This window comes from Aquila chrysaetos, chromosome 21 (assembly GCF_900496995.4).
Source record: "Aquila chrysaetos chrysaetos chromosome 21, bAquChr1.4, whole genome shotgun sequence".
NCBI classification, from domain to species: Eukaryota; Metazoa; Chordata; class Aves; order Accipitriformes; family Accipitridae; genus Aquila; species Aquila chrysaetos.
The window spans coordinates 16,995,712-17,016,077 of NC_044024.1; the positions used below are offsets into that span (position 1 = coordinate 16,995,712).

At 41.6% G+C, this 20,366-nt stretch overlaps 1 protein-coding gene across 10 annotated transcripts in view; it reads right to left on the reverse strand.

Moving 5' to 3' along the window:
• The window catches only part of KIAA1210 (KIAA1210 ortholog), a 54,127-nt gene that overhangs the window by 23,830 nt on the left and 9,931 nt on the right, over window positions 1–20,366 (reverse strand). For 2 of the 10 annotated variants that reach the window (XM_029997030.2, XM_041119027.1), the window contains exons 2-6: window positions 14,299–14,375; window positions 9,204–9,372; window positions 5,091–5,220; window positions 2,390–2,548; window positions 1,263–1,328 (exon numbers count right to left, since the gene is read on the reverse strand). In XM_029997030.2, coding sequence (XP_029852890.1) covers window positions 1,263–1,328; window positions 2,390–2,548; window positions 5,091–5,220; window positions 9,204–9,372; window positions 14,299–14,375 — 601 coding nt within the window. Of the gene's footprint in view, window positions 1–1,262; window positions 1,329–2,389; window positions 2,549–5,090; window positions 5,221–9,203; window positions 9,373–14,298; window positions 14,376–14,615; window positions 14,684–16,372; window positions 16,829–20,080; window positions 20,288–20,366 lie in introns of those variants that run through there. The other 8 variants (XM_041119025.1, XM_041119026.1, XM_029997037.2 and 5 more) reach the window with 8 other exon arrangements.

A 20,366-nucleotide genomic window follows, 5' to 3' on the forward strand; every position in this document is an offset into this window, starting at 1 on the left:
TGACTGAGCAGGAGACTGTCTGATCTCAACCACGGACAGGGAAGTTTAGCTGGTCTTACCCAAAGATTGCTCTCTTCCTTCTCAAAGGCTGGCCCAAGAGACAGCAAAAGGGAAAGCTTCCTTAGCAGTAGTGTTGGCACTAACTGTTTGACCCTCAAGATACTGCTCTGGCTCCTTAAGGCCCTCTTCATCAGGAAGGAATCTTCTAAGAACCCTGCTACCTCCTCTTTACTTCTGGGCTATTCTCAGTTTCACAGAGGCTTAAATTGTGTTCTCTCTGGTAAGCTTCTCAAACAGGGATTCTGTATGGAGGACTGCAAAGGTTGGGCCAATATAGCCCGTAGCTGTTCTGGACCCATAACTATTCCTCTTGTCAGCTAAATGGCAGATTACGTTGCTTATACAATTGCAAGGGCTATCCCATGAATCGAATCAGTTCTGTTGGAGCGGTGGCGGCCTCTGTCACTGGCATTTGAAGACCCCATTGCCATAACTGTGGTCTGAGTGGTCTTTCAGGCATTATATTAACACTGGAGAAAGGCAATATAAGCAAACCTTGCAGGCCTGTCTTGAAAGCGTGAGATGGGCAGGAACTCAACTCAGCTTCAAGCAGCAGGGTCAGTCAAGGTAAAGGTCCCCTAGGCTCCTCTCTAAAAATATGACCTCCATAAATTTTTCCAAGCTGGTCAAGGAATAGACTGGGTTGGTCTGACAGCAGAACCTGCTGCTTCTGATGGTCACTTATCATCCAAAGAAAACTGCAAATTAACACAGACCTTTTCCTGCAGAATACCTGGCATCAGAAAGGGCCGATCCTGCAATTATTTCCCATGATAAGAGAGATGCAGGGCATTGCTCACAAACTACTGCTGACAGCCAGGTTTTATTAAGCTGTTACTGCTGTTGGGTGTTGCGGCCCTGGGACATGGAAGTGGAATTGAGGTGCTTTGCCTTGTCCAATTTTCAGTTGTGTAACTTTACAGATTCATACTGTGTCACAGAGCTGACTGCTGTTCACACAAACCACTTACCAGTAGATTTCCGCCTCTCTTTATTTGGTTCTTATTCAAAACTCTATGAGAGGTACATTTTCAGTATCATTTGCATCACTCTGGACTGTTTATGAATTGTTTGCTAGCATACATGATACCCAGAATAGATTAAAATTAAAAAAAAAAAAAAAAGATTATTGTACTGGCTCCATACAGACACCACACATGCTGTCTCAGGGAATTTTATTAGCAGGAAAAGTAGCTATTTACCTGTTCATCTTCACTGTCTGTCCCACCTAAACTCAAAGAGCTATGACGCTGAACAGGGTTGGAAGACTGTGGGATAAAATAAGGAAAAGGGTAAGTCAAGGGAAGTATCACATTGAATTATCTGGGACTGGATATCCAGTGCTAATTATGAGAAAACACAAGAGGAAAGATAAAGGAAGGGTCACTATGTCCCTGCCTCACAGAGTAGGTTTCATTTGTTCACTGGGGATCAAACATAAAGTAGGGGAGCTTTATCGTGCTAGGAGACATGCCATGAAGGTTGACCACATGAGGCAATACATTTTATAAAGTTATTTTGGCTTATTGTTTTAAGATCTTCAAATTTACAAATGCTCACATGCTCACTCAAGTCCAAAATCATGCATCTATTGTGAGAAGGCAATTCCTAAGAAAGAAGATAACCCAAACCCCCTCTAAGTCCCATCAGGACCTGTTCTCCTCAGACTCATAGGATTGTCTCTTTCCTGTCAATTTAACTAATATTGCCCTGGTTTTGAGCTATTTCATTCCAAAACCAGTAATTGTTTAAGATTCTCTTGCAGTCCCCATTATTTTTGTTTTCCTCACTGGCTTTAACACACCCAAAAACATCTTCCCCTTTCACAGGTGCAGGAAACTGCCAATCTCTGCAGCTCTTTGAAGCTGGAAGACATGGGAAGTTCATTTGCGCAGTGTGAGTACCTCAGCTTGTTCTCAGACTGGAAGTGGAACAGTCACAGTAACACAACAATCACCCGTGAATAATTGACTTGTTATGTTTTCTGCCATACGGACCTGCCAGGAGAGACTGCCTTGCCCAAAGGCACTGAGAGCTGCCATATCAACTGAATTTCTCTCCTCCTTCCCTAATGATATAGGTCACAACTGCCCCAGCACTGGTCTACATAAAAGCACAGAAAATTGTACTCAGAAGGGGTATTTGTAAGGCCACTTCCTAGGCACCCCTCACAATTACAAGTCCACGATCCACCTAGGTAATTTGTTCTAGTTCTGACTGATCTGTTCCATCAGATTTTATCACAAGCAAGCAAAAAGGCCTTCCCCTTCTCCAAGAAGATTTTACTTTTTCTGTACAGGTGGTCACTAAAGTGTCATAACAATTATACCTTGCTTGGTGAATCTGTCAGAACTTCATGAAGGGTTGAAATTTCAGGAGGGCTCCTAGGTAAACCATCATCTTCAGAAACAGCACCTGCATCTTCCAGTTTCTTCCCAGTTATAACAAGGGGAGGTGAACCAAGTCTGATGTTCTGCTGCAACTGAAGCTGTGGTTGAAAAGAAATTTAGAATATAGACTTTCAATGGCATTATTTATAGGGGACATTTTGGACACTTTTACCCCAGTTGCTCCCAACAGGCATGCAGAATCCCTTAGTTAACAGAAATACTTGAAGAAACACACCATTTACAGAAAACAGCCACTAATAAAATTTTCTTTAGTTACATTCATCAAGGACCCATCATTAGAACTAGCTCTGGTACAAAATTAAAATCAAAATCAGTTTTATTCAGTAAGTTACCACAGACAGAAATGTCACCATTCCAGGAAACTTAAGGCAGTTTAATTTAGGATTAAATTTAAAACTTTAAAAATTCTAGATTTAAGTATTCTTTAAATAATTACATGTATGCAGATGTCCCAAATAGTCATACAAAGTATTGTCAGTCAGCAGTTCCCAACCCCAGGTTTATGTGGTCAGCTTTCCTTCACAAAGCCCTTCCGAATATTGAGAGCTTGTCACCACCCTCTCCTGCACAAGTAGCTGAGTCCCACTTTTTATACAAAGAACATTTAATTCAGTTTCTGGTCCCCCCTAATGAATTGCTTGTTAATTTTCCCCAGCATCACATCCTGGTCCTGTCTACAGCAGGAACGATAACGGCAGCCAGGAACAACTTTGTTTGTAAAGGAGTATGGTGATTCTTTTCCAAGATTGCACAAAAGAATGCTCTGGCAGGCCCTGACCCTAGAAAAATAAAACAAAGTCTGCAACCTCACAAGCAGCCAGATGTTCCCTCAAACTAAAAAAGTTCAGAACTCAGGAAACACCACTACTAAAATTCTTGGCTTAAGTCTGTCGGCTATGTCAAAGCTGGAATAGAAACAAGCCTGAACAGAAAATCTGTCCTTCAACTAAAAACGTCTCAACTGAATATTCCCAAGAAAAATATGCAGACCTGTTTTTTTTTCTGTTTCTTTGCTTATTAAACCAGATTGGGAAATTCTAGGCCTAATTCTGTGCTCTTCTGCAAGCTATGCATTCATTTATATCTCTGTAAAATAGATCTAAATAGCTGCCATTCTTATTCAGCAAGATTCACTTGGAATGTAATTCCTATAGATCTAACAGCTACACAGGGTAGCACAATGTCACCCTTTAATCCACCAGTCCCCCAGTTCAAACAGCTTTCTTGCCCTTTTATCCACAACAATCCAAGAAATATCACCAATATGATCTGCAAAAGCAGGACTGTCGACAAACTGCACAAAGATTGCAATATATGGGCAAAACAAGACATACAACATACTTGTGCACTTCATGGGAAGGAAAACAAAGGAAGTCAATTTTGTTTTTCTCTCTTTTCACGACTTCCCATCTTTGATTTATTAAATTTATTACATGCAGACAGCAAAGTGTTGTGGGGGAAACTGAATTTACAGTCTGCCTTCTACTGGTAGAAGTTAATTTACATTGCTAAGAAAATAACAGCTTTTATTAGTGCTTGGCTTTTATTCTGACAAGAGTGAAGCTCACAGAAAAAGGCTGTCTTTTATGGCTATAAAAATAGTACTGGCAGTATTACGTTACCATGCAGGATGATGGATGGATGAAGAGAGGCCACAGTGGACTGGAGATAGCATGAAAAGAGCTTTTTTTCCCCAACAAAGGTCTGTCATATATAAACATGATCTCTCCTGCTACTCCTATTATTATACAAGAAACACCCTGAATTGAAGCTTAGCCTATTTTGCAGTCTTATGGAGGAACAAGTCCCTCTGTGCATCTTCTATTACTTAACATGTGATGCAATTGTGTTTTGCAACACAAAGTTCACACTGAGCAGAGGAAGAATTTCAATGGCCTTTGGCTGCCTTATCAACAGTTTGTTTTCAGTCTCTGGAAAAACCTTAAAATTTTATCTCAGTGCTCTGAGCTGGGCAATTATTTAAATGCAATTAATATAACCAACAGTTGATAATGGAGCTGTCAAGGAGGGTTCAGTATGTGCCTTGGAAGAAGGAAATGACCTAGCAGAATACAGTATCCTTTGCTGGCAGAGATCAGTAGAATAATGACATAAATAAAGCTGTCACTAAGAGTGCCCTGACATATCCATCATCCCACACACTTACACAGCCGCTGGTGCTATCATGTACAGTGAAAACATCAGAGTCAGAATTTCCAGAAAGAATAACATATAAATAATATATGAAGAATAACAGTGTAAGGGACGTGCTACAGTATAAATAAATGGCCTTAACCCAAAAGCAGTAGCTATGAAGTAAAGAATGGAAATCCCATTGGAAGAGGACATACTCATTAAGGAAAGTTTCCAAGAGTCCATGAACTGGATTCATGTCACTCACACACTATGAGACCTGGGCAAGGCTTAAAGCACCAGGACTGCTCAGAGATCCAAAGAGCAGCTTCCAAGAGGCAGAATAGATCCAAAAGTAGTAAATCTGGCTTTGGACACTTTAGTCAACAAAGTCTTAAAGCACACAGCAGAGGAATCAAGCAACAGAGTTTCCTAGGAGACAGCTAATACAAAGCAGCACCATGAATGAGGGGAAGATGTTCTCACCTGCAAAGTTTTCACTCTTCCAGGTATGTTTTCCTGAGACAACGTGTCACCTGCCACACTTCCTGGTGCAGACTCAAAAATGAAGACACTGTCATGGGACAAGGCTTTGTTTCCCATGCTTCCTTTGGGGCTGGGAAGGAAGGAAGAGTCATCAGTGCACTGGGTACAGCCCTCCAACACTTCCCTGCACTACTTCACCAAGGCAGAGGGATCATAAAGAGCCCAGGGTAGGATGCATCTTGCTTAACTTCAGATTTCTGCATGTTAGCTGTCTAAAGTAGTCACTGCTATCTCCTTTTATACTCAGAAGCAAGGAAGAAACACTTTTTAGGATGATGATCAAATGCAGGTGTCTCTTTTCAGACGTACTCAGCATCTGCATTGAACACACAGGCCAATCTATGTGGACTAGAGAGGGAGTCCAAGGTGATTAGGTCAGATGCTGAGATTTAATTGGATGCATGCCACCCTGAGAGACGTCTACAGCGCTGAGGAGGGCGACAGGAGTCCCCTGCCCTCCTTTGGTGGGAATGTGCCTAGCACGAGACATTCAGGATACAACCTTTGCAGCCTGGTGTGTATCATACCTGCCAAAGATTGTGGATTATTTTTCCCCTTCTTGCACATGCAGGCAAAAAAATGTAATTCCGCTATATTAACAAACTTGATTCAAACCCTCTCAGGTCCAGCAATAAAAACAGTTCTGTTCACCTGTATCATGAACACCGCCAGATCCCAAGCATATTAAAAAATGTAGACAAGACAAGTGTCCATGGCCACAGTTACATACCTATCCATGGCCAAGTTAAAGTACCCAGATGAGATATTCCTGCCCTGCTTCTGTGCTCACTGGGTGTTCAGCCCAGTGAAGCACTGATGAGTTCCCACAAGAGCTGTTAACTGAGTTGTAATCAACTGAAATTGATTGGGGTTGGGCTATTAGGTTGTGCAAGGCACATTTTGCACTTGAGTTTATAGGACAGCAGTTCTCCACACAAATAAGGCCTGTGACTTATTTCATCATTAGAGTGAATGAAGCCATCCCATCTTTTTGTGTGTTTGATTTTAGAGTCCTTTTGAACATGAAAGACACTCTATATGGGCAAGACATAATTTTACTGCATTCAGAAAGACAGTGTCATGCAAATTTTATTTACTGTAATGTATATTCATTACTAGTTGGCGTATTTTATTTACTGCAAAGAATGCATGTGCATTAGGATGTATTAACCTTTTTAATTGGGGATTTCCTCACTTTCTTTACTTGGAATTCTTTAGCATTAAGAGCTGAGGTTTCCTTGTTCTTCAGACTGCCAGTACAAGATCTCTTTCTTTCTTTCTCTCTCTGCATATGTATCATACGTGTTTGCAAGAGAATTACTGGATTTTCTTCTGGCAGTCACAAAAAGAGCATTGGATTAAATATAGAATTAACTGCAGCTTTGGTACAGATGAGTCTCTTATGCGCAAATATACATTCATTTGTAATTCCAGGGTGTATTTATATTTGCACTGAAGCTAAAGATGCACTGTTAGCTAAACCCCCAGATGTTTTAGCCACTGTACCTCCACACTGATTTCCCTAGACAGATGCTCAATTCATTCATGTGTAGCAACACTTGAGCCACCATGACTGAGGAAATGATGGGACTCTACAGCCAGCAATAAAGCCACTCCTGAACTCATTATGGCCTGCACTATCTTCCACTTATTGTTGCAACCCCACTCCTTTTATTAGTGTTTGAGGTAGGGGAAAGAAAGGTGACACACTTCCTTCAGGCAGCCACTGTCTCAAAAACAACTGCAGCCTGCCAAAGGAGTGAGTGTTCATTACAAAGTCCGGGACAATTTTACATGTTGCCCCAGCAGTTTTTCCTGCTCAGAGCTTTTTAACTGGAAGAAGACCATTTGGGACCCAATTTTCCTCTATGTAACGTCTTCTATCCTTTTGATAATACAGAAAAGATGTTGTCCATGGCACATGCTTTAACTTTGCCATCAAGGTTTTTCCATTTCCATTCAAAACTCATACCTCTCGGAAGATAAAGAGGCAGCGGCACGTAATGCTCCCTTCCCCTTCACAGATGCCCAATTCCATTGATTCCCTACAGCACCTTGACATCTGGGCACATCCCCTTGGCTGTTACAGGAAGGATTTGGCACATCTGGGGGTTTGGTCTCTGGTTAGTATTCAGAAAAGTTAAATTTTAGAAATATTACATGGTTAAAAAAAAAAGGGGGGGGGGGGGGGAGAAAACCAGTGCTTCTGCCTCAAGAACAAACAAACAGCAGCATTGTTCTAGGATTGGTTTTGATATTCTGCATGCCAGAAATTACAAAGCTCAGGGTCCTGCTATAAACCCTTCACAAGTTTTATTCCCACTGGCTTTCAGGATCAGGTTTTCCAAAGGATTATGTTGTTCAGTCTCTCTAGGCACTTACAAAGCGTGCTTATGCCATGCAGGGTCTGGACATGATGGGGTTTTCAAGTAGCACAAACATAGCCTCTAATTTTTTTTGGATAGTCCATCTAATCCTATCTCTAAGGGAAAAAACAGAAGGGTTTTACTCACTTCCTGATCTCTGATCTTGCAAAACAGTTCATAATCACTGGAGGATAGTGCTGAGGTAAACAGCAATTGGACATAAAGTACTTGGTTAAGGGCAAGAGAAAGAGTTCGTACCCACACTGCCTCTGGATCAGACAGCTGATTTTAAGCCAGATCCCTCCTATGGGCTGATGGGGTAAGCTCAGCTGTTCCTAAGCTTTTTGGACTGGGTTAGCTGAGTCACTCTAATTACCCTTACCCTAGGGGACTGGTTGTGTGGTCACTTACTCTGTTGCTGTTACGCTAACAAACAAACTAAAGAGATTGTTGTTTCATTCACAGATCATTTTCATGATGCGGTTGCATAAACACAACAGAGAGAGTGGGGAAAGGTGGGGCAAGAAGGAACAAGCACCCATGAGAAAGTAACATCTATAAGCTGTTCCACCAGAAGAAATGTAGTGTCCAGCTCCATCTAATGCCTTATTTGATTATACAAAGCATTTGGCAGCAGTGCTGATTTCAGCATGTCCCACTCTAGTCACCTATTCGTGCCCTCTGCCAGTGTCACACCCGTCCAATGTCCCCTCCAACAAAACACAGAAAACCACAGGATGTGGCCGGTGTTTTGTCACACTTTGTTAGTCTGCAGTTCCACAACCTGAGGCCTAGGGTAATCCAAAGAGAGGCCTGGCCGAGCAGCTAACAGGGGAGTATGAGGAGGGTGGGGAGTTGGAAAACAGCCAAATTATAGGTTGCCAGATACTGATCCATAACACCCCTGGCAAGAGACACAACCATGTTCAGAGGGTTGTCCCACCCCAGATTCAGTCAGAGACATGCAATGGAAGTGTTGTGTAGCTTGATGGTCTAAGGTTATCAGTGAAGCAGTGTTAGCAGTGCAAGCTAATAGCTTGTATTACACAAACTGCAAAAAGGACAAGTTTTTGAACTAACATCATTCAGGGATCTGAGAACTGCTCCGGACACACCTTAAGAACTTGCAAACCTCACTTACATGCACAGCACTTCATGGGTAACTGACACAAAACTAGAGGCCTTCAGTTGTTATCTATACCTAAATGACTATGTAAGGAAGTTAAAGCACCAATCTCATACTGATAACACACCAAAAATACTTCTTTGCCTTTACCCCAGCCATGATGGAGGGCACCATTTATGCTAAAAAACAGCACCTCAACTTCACACGTATTCTCTGTACTAGCACTACTCAATCATCATCCTCTTGTAAAGCTGCTGCTGATCAGACCTTCCAGGACAGATTGCAAGCACTAAAACCAATCAAAACAATCTGGGCTATCTGCAGTTTTAGACCAAAAGGTTGGATCACCCCTGCCCCTGGCTGCTCTCCCCCTCCTCTCCAGGCTGGCTTTTGAAGCACTAGCGAAGAAAGAGGAAATTCTTGGAATTCCTTCATCAGCATTAGGGCTTGTTTTGCACAAACTTGAACAGAGGTTGCTCCTAAGGGGCCAACTCACACTTTCATCCTACTGCTGTGAGAGGTCCGCTTTTATTTATTTATTTTCCTTCCCCGCCAGCTTACCCAGCCTCCTTCGGTGAATGAAGCGCAGTAGTGTCGAGCACAGAGATGCTGACATCGCTGCTGGACTGACTAGGTTTTAAATTACTCTCCCCCCTGGGAGGTGGAGGCTCTTTCCTTTTCTTCTTCGCAAAGAAGTTCTTGAAAGTCTGAAATTTGGATTTTTTCTTTCCTGCAACATGAGAAAAATGAAAATTTATGGAAGTTGGAGGTGGTTCTTAGCTTGGAGAATGTTATCTCTTAAATTCTGGAGGAAGCCTTGAAGGTAGAGCAGCCCATTCAGTTTTAGTCGGCACCTTCGTAAATAATTCAGTGCTGGAGTCCAGTGAAAGGTGAAGCTGCAGTTCTTACATTTGCTGCTTATAAAGCAACACTGGCATTAAGCTGACAATAGTGGTGCCTGCTTAGGTTCCAGTTTATGAAAAATACACCTTATATAGAGAATGTATCTACCTACAAATGAATAGTGATCATGCCAATCATACTTGATATATTTTCAATAAAAAAATTTATGTCAATGTTTTTAACTCTTATTGTTCTTTACTCAGCTCGGTTTAGTTCTGCTTTCTCTTTACTCAGTGCTGTAAGAAGAGAACACCTGAAGGATATTCAACATTTGGCAAAAGATTGAAACTGGCAAAAGAATTTATAAACTCTAAACCCAAAATATCTGTTTCCACATTAAACCACTGCCCCAAAATAAAATCAACAACTCCCCCAAGGACAATGGAGCAAACCTAAATTAAGACACTGCCCTGCAGGTCATGAAACCCCCAAACATAGCAGCCCTAAGAACATAATTAGAAAATTGTTAACCTGATTTCAGATTTTCCATTGTCCAAATGAAAAGAAATACAAAAAGAACAAAATAAACTATACGAAACATCACGGACTTCTTTCATTTTTAATAACCTAAGATACTTTAACATTCTTATTTATATTTTCTTTCAGCACACAAGTGCTGCATTTTGTCACTGACCTTTACATTGGTCAGTTTGGAGTGGTTTGGGCCAAACTATTGTACTAAGACCCCTGTGATTGACTTAAATACATATGCAGAGCAATAACATCACTGCATATCTAAGCCAAATTCATTGTTCAAGTAACACTTTACAGCAGTTGGCATAATAAATGCCCACAGCTGGAGGATTCCTTCATAACCAAGGCATTATTTCAACACAATTATTGTCTTCTCCCAGCAATGATTTAGTCGGCGATGCTCTGTCTCAACGCGTGCCCTGTACGTGTAGGGGTCTCTGCCAATGGGCCTTATCTGGGCTGAAACTGTGCCACCCGCACAGCTGCATCAGACAGTAGCCACTTTGAGAAATAAACAATGATACTGAGATCTACTCACCCTGTCTCCTCCCTGCTCTCAAGACCAGTGCCAGCACCATGTGTCAGGACATACAAGGACACTGCTACACTGTCCGGCACGGACTGATGAAACGGCTACCTCTCTGCAGAGCAGTAGCAGCCACGGAAGATCTGCACATTGCTTTTCAAGTGACTTAGGCTGTCACTGAGACCAAATTATCTTTCAAGCCATGTAGAGCAAAACTATCAATGGAGTCCCACTCATCTGAATAATAATGGGATGTGGTGCTCCCATGGAGGGTTTATCAGTGGGAGACCGTTTTATCTTCCACTGCTGCTTATCAGGCAGTAAGTGAATGAGATAGTCACAGAAAACATACAGGTTATATTGCCCGCCCCAGACTACAGAGCTGACTCCAAGGCTTTTGGATTTGTTAATACTCTCATGGGGCTCAGTGAGCTTCATGCTGCGCCGACAGCAAGAACTGGTAAGAGAAGACAGGTCACAGAGCAACCAGAAGACCACAGAGTCTCTCAAATAAAACAAGTGTGTTGTGTCCTTCAGACAGTCTTTAGAAATGCCTCCCAACCATTACTGCCGTTCGTATCAGCAATCAGACAACGTATATGATACAGGGAACTTGTCAAAGCTGAGTTGGTTTATTTTAGATGAGCAAAACAAAAGATTAAAAAATTTCATGAAAGCAGTGCCCCATAATTATCAATTCAGCAATGTCTGCTAACACAGTCCAATGACTCAAAGAACAAAATGGCAGACTTTTCTACATGCAGAGAGCTCTGTGCAACTTAAAGGCAGCCTACATGAAAAGCGAGGACATTGTCATGTACACTGGTCAGCTGACAGCAGTATGGACAGAATGCAAGTTCGACTCTAGTGCAAGTATTACTGATGAGCTTAATTAGATGCTGGTATTTCCAGAGAACCAGGGGAATGTTTAAAAAAAAAAAAAAACCACAACACAGTAACAACAAAAAAAGAAGTGATCCTAAGGACATTTAAGAGAAACAGACATAAGTCCTACCACAAAGGATAACATTGCCAAGGCACTACTCCAAATACTTGTTTAGATCAGAAGTGGTGCTAACTTTAGAATGGAGCCTATGGAAAGGATTTGCAAATGCTGCCAATGAGTAAACCTCAGCTGGCACAGGACAACACTTGGGTATCATTGTGCAACAGAGAGTTCTCTGGTGCAGACACATCAGTTACTTCAGTGCATTCTCTAGCGTCTAATTTATTACTGATGTGCAGGATACCCCCCCTCTAGCAATAATTCCTCTTCAGCCATGCTGCTTGCCTTCAGCTGTTGCAGACGAATGTGAAAACACTAAGTTTCCCTACAGTCCCAGAAGATGGGCACTTGCCATACTACTATGCAAAAAAAGATAAAAATACTACTAGACGTTTAGTGCTGCATGCAGATGAAAACTGGGACTGCTCTGTGTGAGAGCATTTGGCAAAAAAGACACGGTTCAGAAAGACGGTGTTCATATTTGTTTCCTGCTGTGAACAGTTGTGCGCTGGTATCGCACACCGTTAAAAGGATGACACATTTAATTTAAAGGTGCCTACATTTCAGTGCACTGTGAAGTAGCCCAACATATCACTAAATTGGTAGAGTGCTCTATGATACTTGAACTAATAATATACAAGAGGATCTTATTACTTAAAATGGAAAAAATTCATTGCATAACAAAAATCCAGTCAAAGCAAGGAGAGAAAATCCAAGCTCAGACAGCTATGCCTATATCCCTTTCACCCACTGATGAATAATGACTCATGATTTTTGAATTGTTATGGTTACCAATCTTCAATTTTATGGTATTAAAAATAAAAGATTAAATTTAAAGGCTACTGCCCTAAAAAGCAAAAGCCTTCCCAAAAATTAGTTGCTTATGCTAACTATGATTTACCCCACTATAACAGAAAAGGAGCAGGAGTACGTATTTTGCTTTCTCTGTAAAGTTTGTTTATTCTGTATTTTTTACTGTTTGTGTACTGCCTATTTCATTGTTTCTCCTGTGCACAGAGAGAATTAATGCACGTCTTTCTGCTCTTTGCATGGTTCTTCCTGACAACCTGATAGAAGAGAAAAAGATGGTTTTTCCAGTGCCAAACTGAGAAACAGGGAACATCTGATTTGGGAGCTCAATTATCATACTTAAATTAACAGTTAATTTTGGGATCTTCTATGCTCTCTAACTTCCTAAGGTGTGTTCAGGACACATTTTCCACTTTTTCCTCAAATCCAAGGACTAGATATTTCACCAATAAAAACACATGATCAAAAAACCCCACAGACAAGATTTCTGAAAATACCATGATTCTTCATAAAAAATACCTGATATTGCCAGAAAGGCTATTAAATCATGGAATTCAGTAAGGCTAACTAACATTGGGTGCTGACAGTTTTTGGACAGTGACCTGGTTACTGCCATCAAGGAAGAGCAGCATGCACTGGAAGCCCTCTACTACTAGTCAGACAATAAGGTAAACACCAAGAAATTAATCTAATTGACAAGACTATGAAGGTTGAGGATTTTAGCCACCTACAGCTTTTACATCACAAGCCAATTAAAGCTATGAGGAGGAAGAGGTGATGCAATCCTACATTACATGGGAAGTAAAACATCCTAAAATGGCTTTATGCAGGTCCAGTCAAGTGTCTCTTGAATACTTCAGCAATAGCACAGCAGGCTTTAACTTTTAAAAATTTTGGTTCAGTTAGAGACAGAAATATTCCTGGTGGTTTTAGAGCCAACACTTAAGACAGCAAGCCACCTCCTGCCTTCCCTCTCACCCGGGTCAGAATTTGATCCATTTTCTGAACCTTCTAGTGAATCCGAGTACAAAATTTGCATGCATGGGTTTCACACAAGTTCACCAGTGTGCCATGGATAGCACTGGACTATGTGATAAACTAGATTATAAATTTAAGAAACCAGCTGCTGCTGAGCATCCATCATTACACTTTCTTCACCCCTATCTATCTGCCATGCACAGTTCAACTAACAGTCACTTTCTCATTTGCTTCTCTGTTCTACCAGTATTCTGATGGTGGCAAATGTATTTCTAAAGGATAAAGCAAGATGACCTTTGAAACACAAACATTTAAGATGACTGTGAGACATAAGCCAAAGAAAAGAAAAAAAATGAAGCGATATGACAGCCACATCTCCTGAAATGCATCAGCCATAATACTATTCTTCATATTCACCCATCTCCTCAGGAATAGTCTGAACACCGGCAAAGGGGATCTCCTTTAATTAAGACAAGTCTTTGGCATAAGTAAGATATTTTCCTTTCTTGACTATTATTTCATTCCCTCATGGCTGGTTGCATCAGCCCATGCCACCAGATTAAAGAATAAGTAACGAATCGTTGTCTGTGGCCAGAAGCAGAGAATGAGGCTGCAGTGGGGCTACTGATACAGCTCCCACAGACAGAGGCTGGCTAACAGGCTCTGTAGGATCCATCAAAGCAGGCACAACAATCAGCCCTTCAAGCTCTAATGTCCTGTTTTTGAAAATCCAAGCCAGAATCGGAAAAGAATATCCTCCATCAGGTTACAACGCTCCAGTACTGCACGTTAAAAGATCTTTCCCATAAAATTGCCAGCTGACAAAGCCACACAGAATTTTTTTTTACACTACAAAAACCAAAACAACACTGCAAAACAAGTCACTACAGACCATTCAACCTGAAGCAAATAAATCCTGACCTTCAAATCAGCTATGCATTTGGAGAACAACTGCTTACCTGTGCACTCTTCAACTGTCTCTCCTGTTTCAGGTGACTGTATGACCTCTGTTGGCCCCGTAGCCATGATATAGTCACTGAAATAGAGATGAAAGCATTAGATAAATTTTAGTCCACTGGCCCAGCTGAATACAGTTCCACCCAGCATGAAGAAAGAACATGGCTGGATCCTTTCTGAAACTGCATACCCAAATGCTTATCACAAACATGGTTTGCACACTTTTTTGCACTTCGGCCACAGAACTTCTCCTCATTTTTCAGTAACACTTATTTCTCCAGCCAAAACTTAACAAACCAGTGTAATTTCTTGCCAGTACCTCTCTCTTTTTAGGAAACCAGGGTCAAAGTTTGCATTAATGAAAGATGTCATTAAACTTGCTTAGCAAAGACTGTAATGCTTCCCAGTCTCAGAATAATGAACTTTTATGATTGCTCTTTGCTAGAGTGACAGCTCCATGCTATTGTAAAAAACATCTTAAGTAAGTGCTCTGCTGCCGAGGGTTCATGTATTACAGTATCCTCACAGCAGGCACCAGGCTAGTCTGTCAGCATTATTAAAATTAGTTAAGCATCAGCACTGAAGCCTCGTCCTGGGCTATGCTACATTTGTGGAAACCGATAGATCAAATTTATTTTGGACTCAGTGCAATCAGCTTTTAGCCACAAGCTTTGAAACCTTATCGCAAGCAGGGCTATTGATCAACCAAATTAGCTGATGGCATCATCTTCCTCCCCGATGAAAACAAAAGTTCAGCCTAGTTTTAAGATCATTCAATGTTAACTGGCTCCACTTTGTATTTTCCAAGACTGCTAAATGGGTGTCTGTCAGAGACAAAGGAATTAAGCAGCAGACCACAAGAGTTACAGTACAAATGTCAAGCAACAATGGAAATGTGACAGTTTAGCAGGGCAGCTCATAAATAGTGTCCTTCGTTAGGGAAGATACCTAGGTGATACATTTACACAGTTAGCAGTTCCAATATGCTGTGTCAGGACTTAAAGATAAGAAATCTTCACAAACAAATGAAAATACCCAGAAACAAATCCTGCTCCCTTTTCTGCATAGACCTCATCTAGCAATTTTCCACCTCATAGTGGTATAACAATGCTGCCAAACTACGTATCTCAACAGCAAGCAAGATTATGGTTCCATACTAATTTGGCCAATCAGTAAACTATTCTATTTCTTCTGTATCACCCACAGATTCTATAACCTGTCATGCCCAAAAGCACTGGGACTTTCCTGTGAGCTCACCTCCTCAGATAACCTTAAAAGATAAGTTGCACAAAACCAGAAGCAGAGGCGATGGGACTGTCAAACAAAAAAAGGCGGGGAGCAGACAATTGAGGTAAAAGAGGCAGGGCTCCTGTGAAAAAACAGACCGCAGAGTAAGCTTTCCTTGTACTAGCAACACAGATGTGCAAAATGCCATGCTGCTGAACTGTAGGTAGAAATGGAGGAGATAGAGTGCAGTTTTCTTCTGTTTTATAACAGATCATCTGTGAGCAGTGAACACAAGAGTGCGTTAACACACTGTAGTTCCAAGCAATCTCATCTCAACTTGCTAAAATCAACGAAGAAGTCATTGCAGCAACCAGGACTGATTATACCTTTTCTAAATAAGATGCACTGAGGATGTTTTTGAAACAATTGTTAGACAATATTGAGAAGCAACAAAAAATAAGACTTTTAAGATTTTCCCTTTTGGATGATCATAACCATTCAACTCTTCTCCATTTTTTCCCACGTCTCATCAACTATCCATGAAACTGCCTGGATTTCCTGCGTATTTTGATTAAAGTGGTCATCAGCAGACTTTCTCATAGACTCTTTCTCTGTATTAAAAAGAAATTCGGTTCCAATTTTTCCCCTCAAGTTTATACACTATGCATATTGATTACGTTAGATTTTTCTTGAGGGAAAGGGAAATGCATTTGAAATAAAACATCAAGAAAGTACTCAACGAATTTACAAGGACAAACTGGCAAGTCCCCAGACTTGAGCTTATTTTCACAGAATGTGAGTGGGCCTGACATTTGGCTCATTTAGACCTCTAACTTCTGCTTTACCCACCTTCAATAAAATCAAAGAGAAAATGCTGTTTTCAGATGCAGCTTTGTTTTCACTGGCTCTACATTTATTTAAATTACTCGATCATCTCAGCTGCTCACTCAGAATCCTTCCACCCTTTGGAGGTATTTTGACTGTTGTGTTTATTATAACTGCAAGCATTTATTTCCAGTTGGTATATCTTTTATACAAGTAGAACTATAATTGCAAAGCAGTTCAGCTCCGAGGCAGTCTCTTCACAGCCATATCAGCTCCAGCATTAACTCAATTTTATAGCTGAGTTCTCTGGGGCATATGGAGATCAAGTGTCAATTGCAAGGGTGCATCGGTTGTTTGCAAATGTGCCCCATTTAGGACATAATGGTTTGGTGCCTTTGTATATCTCATCATGGCATCATCTTTTTCCAGCGAACTGAACAGTGACTTGATGCGAGGGAAACCATCACAGATTTTTCCAAGCTTTAAGTTAGCAAGTATTTAAATGACAAAAAAAAAAAAAAAAAAAAAAATTTACAGCAAGGTGTAAGTTCCATCATTAAAAGCTTGATGACATACCTGAAGGAAAGTTCGCAATTAGAGGACACTTAGACTTCAAATTCTGGTGGCAGTGAGTTGTACTTTACAGACAACAGCTAGCAAATATTCTGAGCAACAAACTCTAGCCTGGGGATCAATGTAACGGAGAAAAAGAGGACAAAAACCCATCAATACAAATACATGCGAGTGCACAGGCACTAACTGATCGAACCTTCAGACATTCACCACTTCCAGGCCTTAATGACAGCTGACAGACACGGTGTCAGGATGTATCAATACCATGTACGTTCAGTTCAATCAGCTGTGCTAACCACGTGCACCCTGCGAGATTTCCCACAGCATTATGCCATTAAAGACAAAGTTTTAAACAAATACTGTGTGCGTATTGACTTTTAGTGATAAAAATATCAGGTTAAATAAATGGCCTTTTAGAGCAGTATTCCTGATACTCTTCAGGCTAGGAGATGCTAGAGGACAGGTGAGAGAAGGAGGTCTCAGAGGGATGAAGGAGACTGTCTCCTCAGAGGGGGGAGCAGTCAAGGCAGAGCAGTGACAGATTGATAGCTGCTGACCAAGGTAGTAGAGTGTCAAGTCCCAGCTACTGTTTGCTTCCCACAAGAAGTGGAACAGTGGGCACAATTTGCCAGTCTACAACTTTCTAATCACAGTCTTAATCCTCTCTCAAACAGCTTTTGCAATCCCTGCATATGCACAGGCCTCTTGCTGCAGAGGTACAGTACAGACAAGATGCTGAGTCTCTGCTAGACACCTTAAAAGCCAGGCCTGGCCCTGCCCAGTAACTCCACTGCAGTAATTCCTGTGTAAGGCCATGGAAAAGACTGAAAGCTTACTGAAAGCAACAAGAATTGACTACATGGTGTTCACCTCTCCTCACACAGAGTGATGGGCTGGATTATTACACCTATGAATTAATGAATTACTTGCAAACTATGAAGTAGCTTCCTATACAGATGCAATCACAACAATTAACCTGACATTACTAGATCCTATTTGCATTGCCAGGGTGTATTTTAAAGCAATGAAACTCCTACAAAGTTGCAGGGCTTGCCTTACTTTCAAAGCAGGCAACGGGACCTAGTTAGAAATCATCACTACCCTCTACTGGTTTGATGGTTTAGATCTAGGCTCCCTGCTATCCCATACAAAACTTCCACTAATAACCCTACTGTGTTGCATTCACTTGGAGCTCTTCAACTCATTAAAGGAACTAATGAGTCTTAAGACAAAAAAGAAATCTCCAGGAACAGGAGAAATATCCTTGTCTCCCTTTTACAGACTGGGGCAACTGGACAGATATTTGGAGTGCTCTATGGGAGGGCAGTGAGAGGGCAAAAGAAATAAAGTCCCAGGGTCCATTCCCTTTTCTCAGCTAAGGACATTACTGAATATGTGTATCATGGGGCGGGGGGGGGGGGGGGGGGGGGGGGGGGGGGGGGGCGAGGGGGAGGGGGTGGAATGCTAAAAGAAGAAAAGACAATGCCCTTTCACTGCTTGGTTTGTGTATTTAAGGACTCCTGGGAAGTTAACACTGTACAGGACTCAAGTTTCCTGCATTTAACAAAGGCCCGAGACAAACAGAAACGCTTTCTGCTCAGCCTTAGAAAAGGGACACAGCCTCCTTGCTGTCTCTCCAGTGGAGCAGAAGACTTGGAGACTGCACAGCAAGCAAGCTCCTACCCCATCTGTAGTGTTTCTTCAGCTTCACTCCCATGCTTCTGTATAAGCATTCTGGAAGGCCTTATGACAGAGAGATCAAAGGAGATGCTGAACCCTGAACAGCCTCTTTCCTACCAAATAAATGCTTGAGGAAATAAAGACTCAAGAATATGAGGCACTGCATTCAGTTAGCATCTTCATAGCCTACAGAAGACAGACAATGGCAAGCAGCCAAGAGAAAGAGGTGACATTTTTGCCTGGAGCTTTTAAAGACCAATTTCCTTCATGCTACAAAAATTATTTGAAATCAAGCTTATGCTCCAGATTTCAGGACACACACTTTGCACAGAAAGACGGATTAGTATAGGGAAATGCATGCCCCTCATCTGGTCCTCTATGCCACCACTCTGCAGCCAGCCTCCCCCCAGAACACACTTCAAGCTACTGCAGGACCTCAGAGAAAGCCCCTCTATTTCTCTTGAGCACCGAGTTTCAAACAAAACTACAGAATGCAAGACGGTTTAGTATTCAGATTACACTCTGCAGCAAAAGGTAACCAACAGGTTAAATTTTTACTCTGTCTTATTAAAGCACATTAGAGGACTTTGTTCTGATGGAATGTGGTTGATTGCTTTCCTCTCTGGGAACCCTACAAGCTAACCATCAATGAACTTGTTAGTCCAACAACAGTTAAGTGAAGTAAAGTTTACCCTCTGCAACTCCATGGAACAGGATTTCAGAGTCAATCATAAAGCAATAGCAGAGCCAGCAAGATTTTTATTCAATTTTCACATCCCTTGAGCATATCAGAAACTCAACAAACAAAGCTCCCATTGCTCTCCATGCAACGAGCTGAGCGAACTGCACTTCAAGGTCCACATTCAGGGAACATGCTGAATAGTGTGGGATCCCACAAACAACTTTGCTGAAACAGGGTACGACCCAACATGACAGCAGGAATTGGGATCTGACCTTGCACAGCTGATCCCATTGTATTCTTCTAGGGCACAGCGTTTCTAGGATGAAATTCCCAGGGCTTTTTTGCCAGCCCCTAGCTAGTATGTCCCTAGCCAGACTGTGACTGTTTTAGGCAGGCATAAGAGAATAGCACAAACAGCAGTTTACATTAGGACTCTTGCTACTGCCTCTACTGATAACAGTGAGGGGAGAAGTTTACCAAGTTAATGAATATTGCTCTTGTAATTTTCATGGAAGGAAGGAGAGTTTAAGAAAGTTTAAGGTCCTTTTCCAAGGATCACAAATAATACAGCAATAATAGCCATCAGGAATTCTGGATAAGCAAGTAGATAATACTTAATAAAATACTCTCCCAGGATTAAGTAGGGGGTCATAATTCCCCATAGCAATAGACATCATTCAGCTTCTACCCTTGACGAGATATCCAGAGCAAACAACTGTTCACATAAAGAGATCTATTCACAGCTTTCACACTTCGCATTCAGACAACACCCCCTTCACCGCCCTCTGTCCCCACACCTTGGCTTCTCCGAGAAGGCTTGCCAGAAGACAGGTCCCAATGTGCTGAACTCTTTTTACCTACAATCTGCTTTGAGAAGCCTCTGTCTGACAGCGTTTCTGAAGGATTTCTGCTATTCAGCAGTGCCTGAAGCATTATGTGCTGCCCTCCTAGTGAGTGTGTGTGTAACACTAATGGAAAGCAGCTGGTGGGCTGAAGCCGACTTGAAAAAAAAAAAGTAACAGGAGGAAATGCCTTTCATACAGTCACACAGGCTCAGTCTGTAATTGTGTGAGAAGCCAAAAG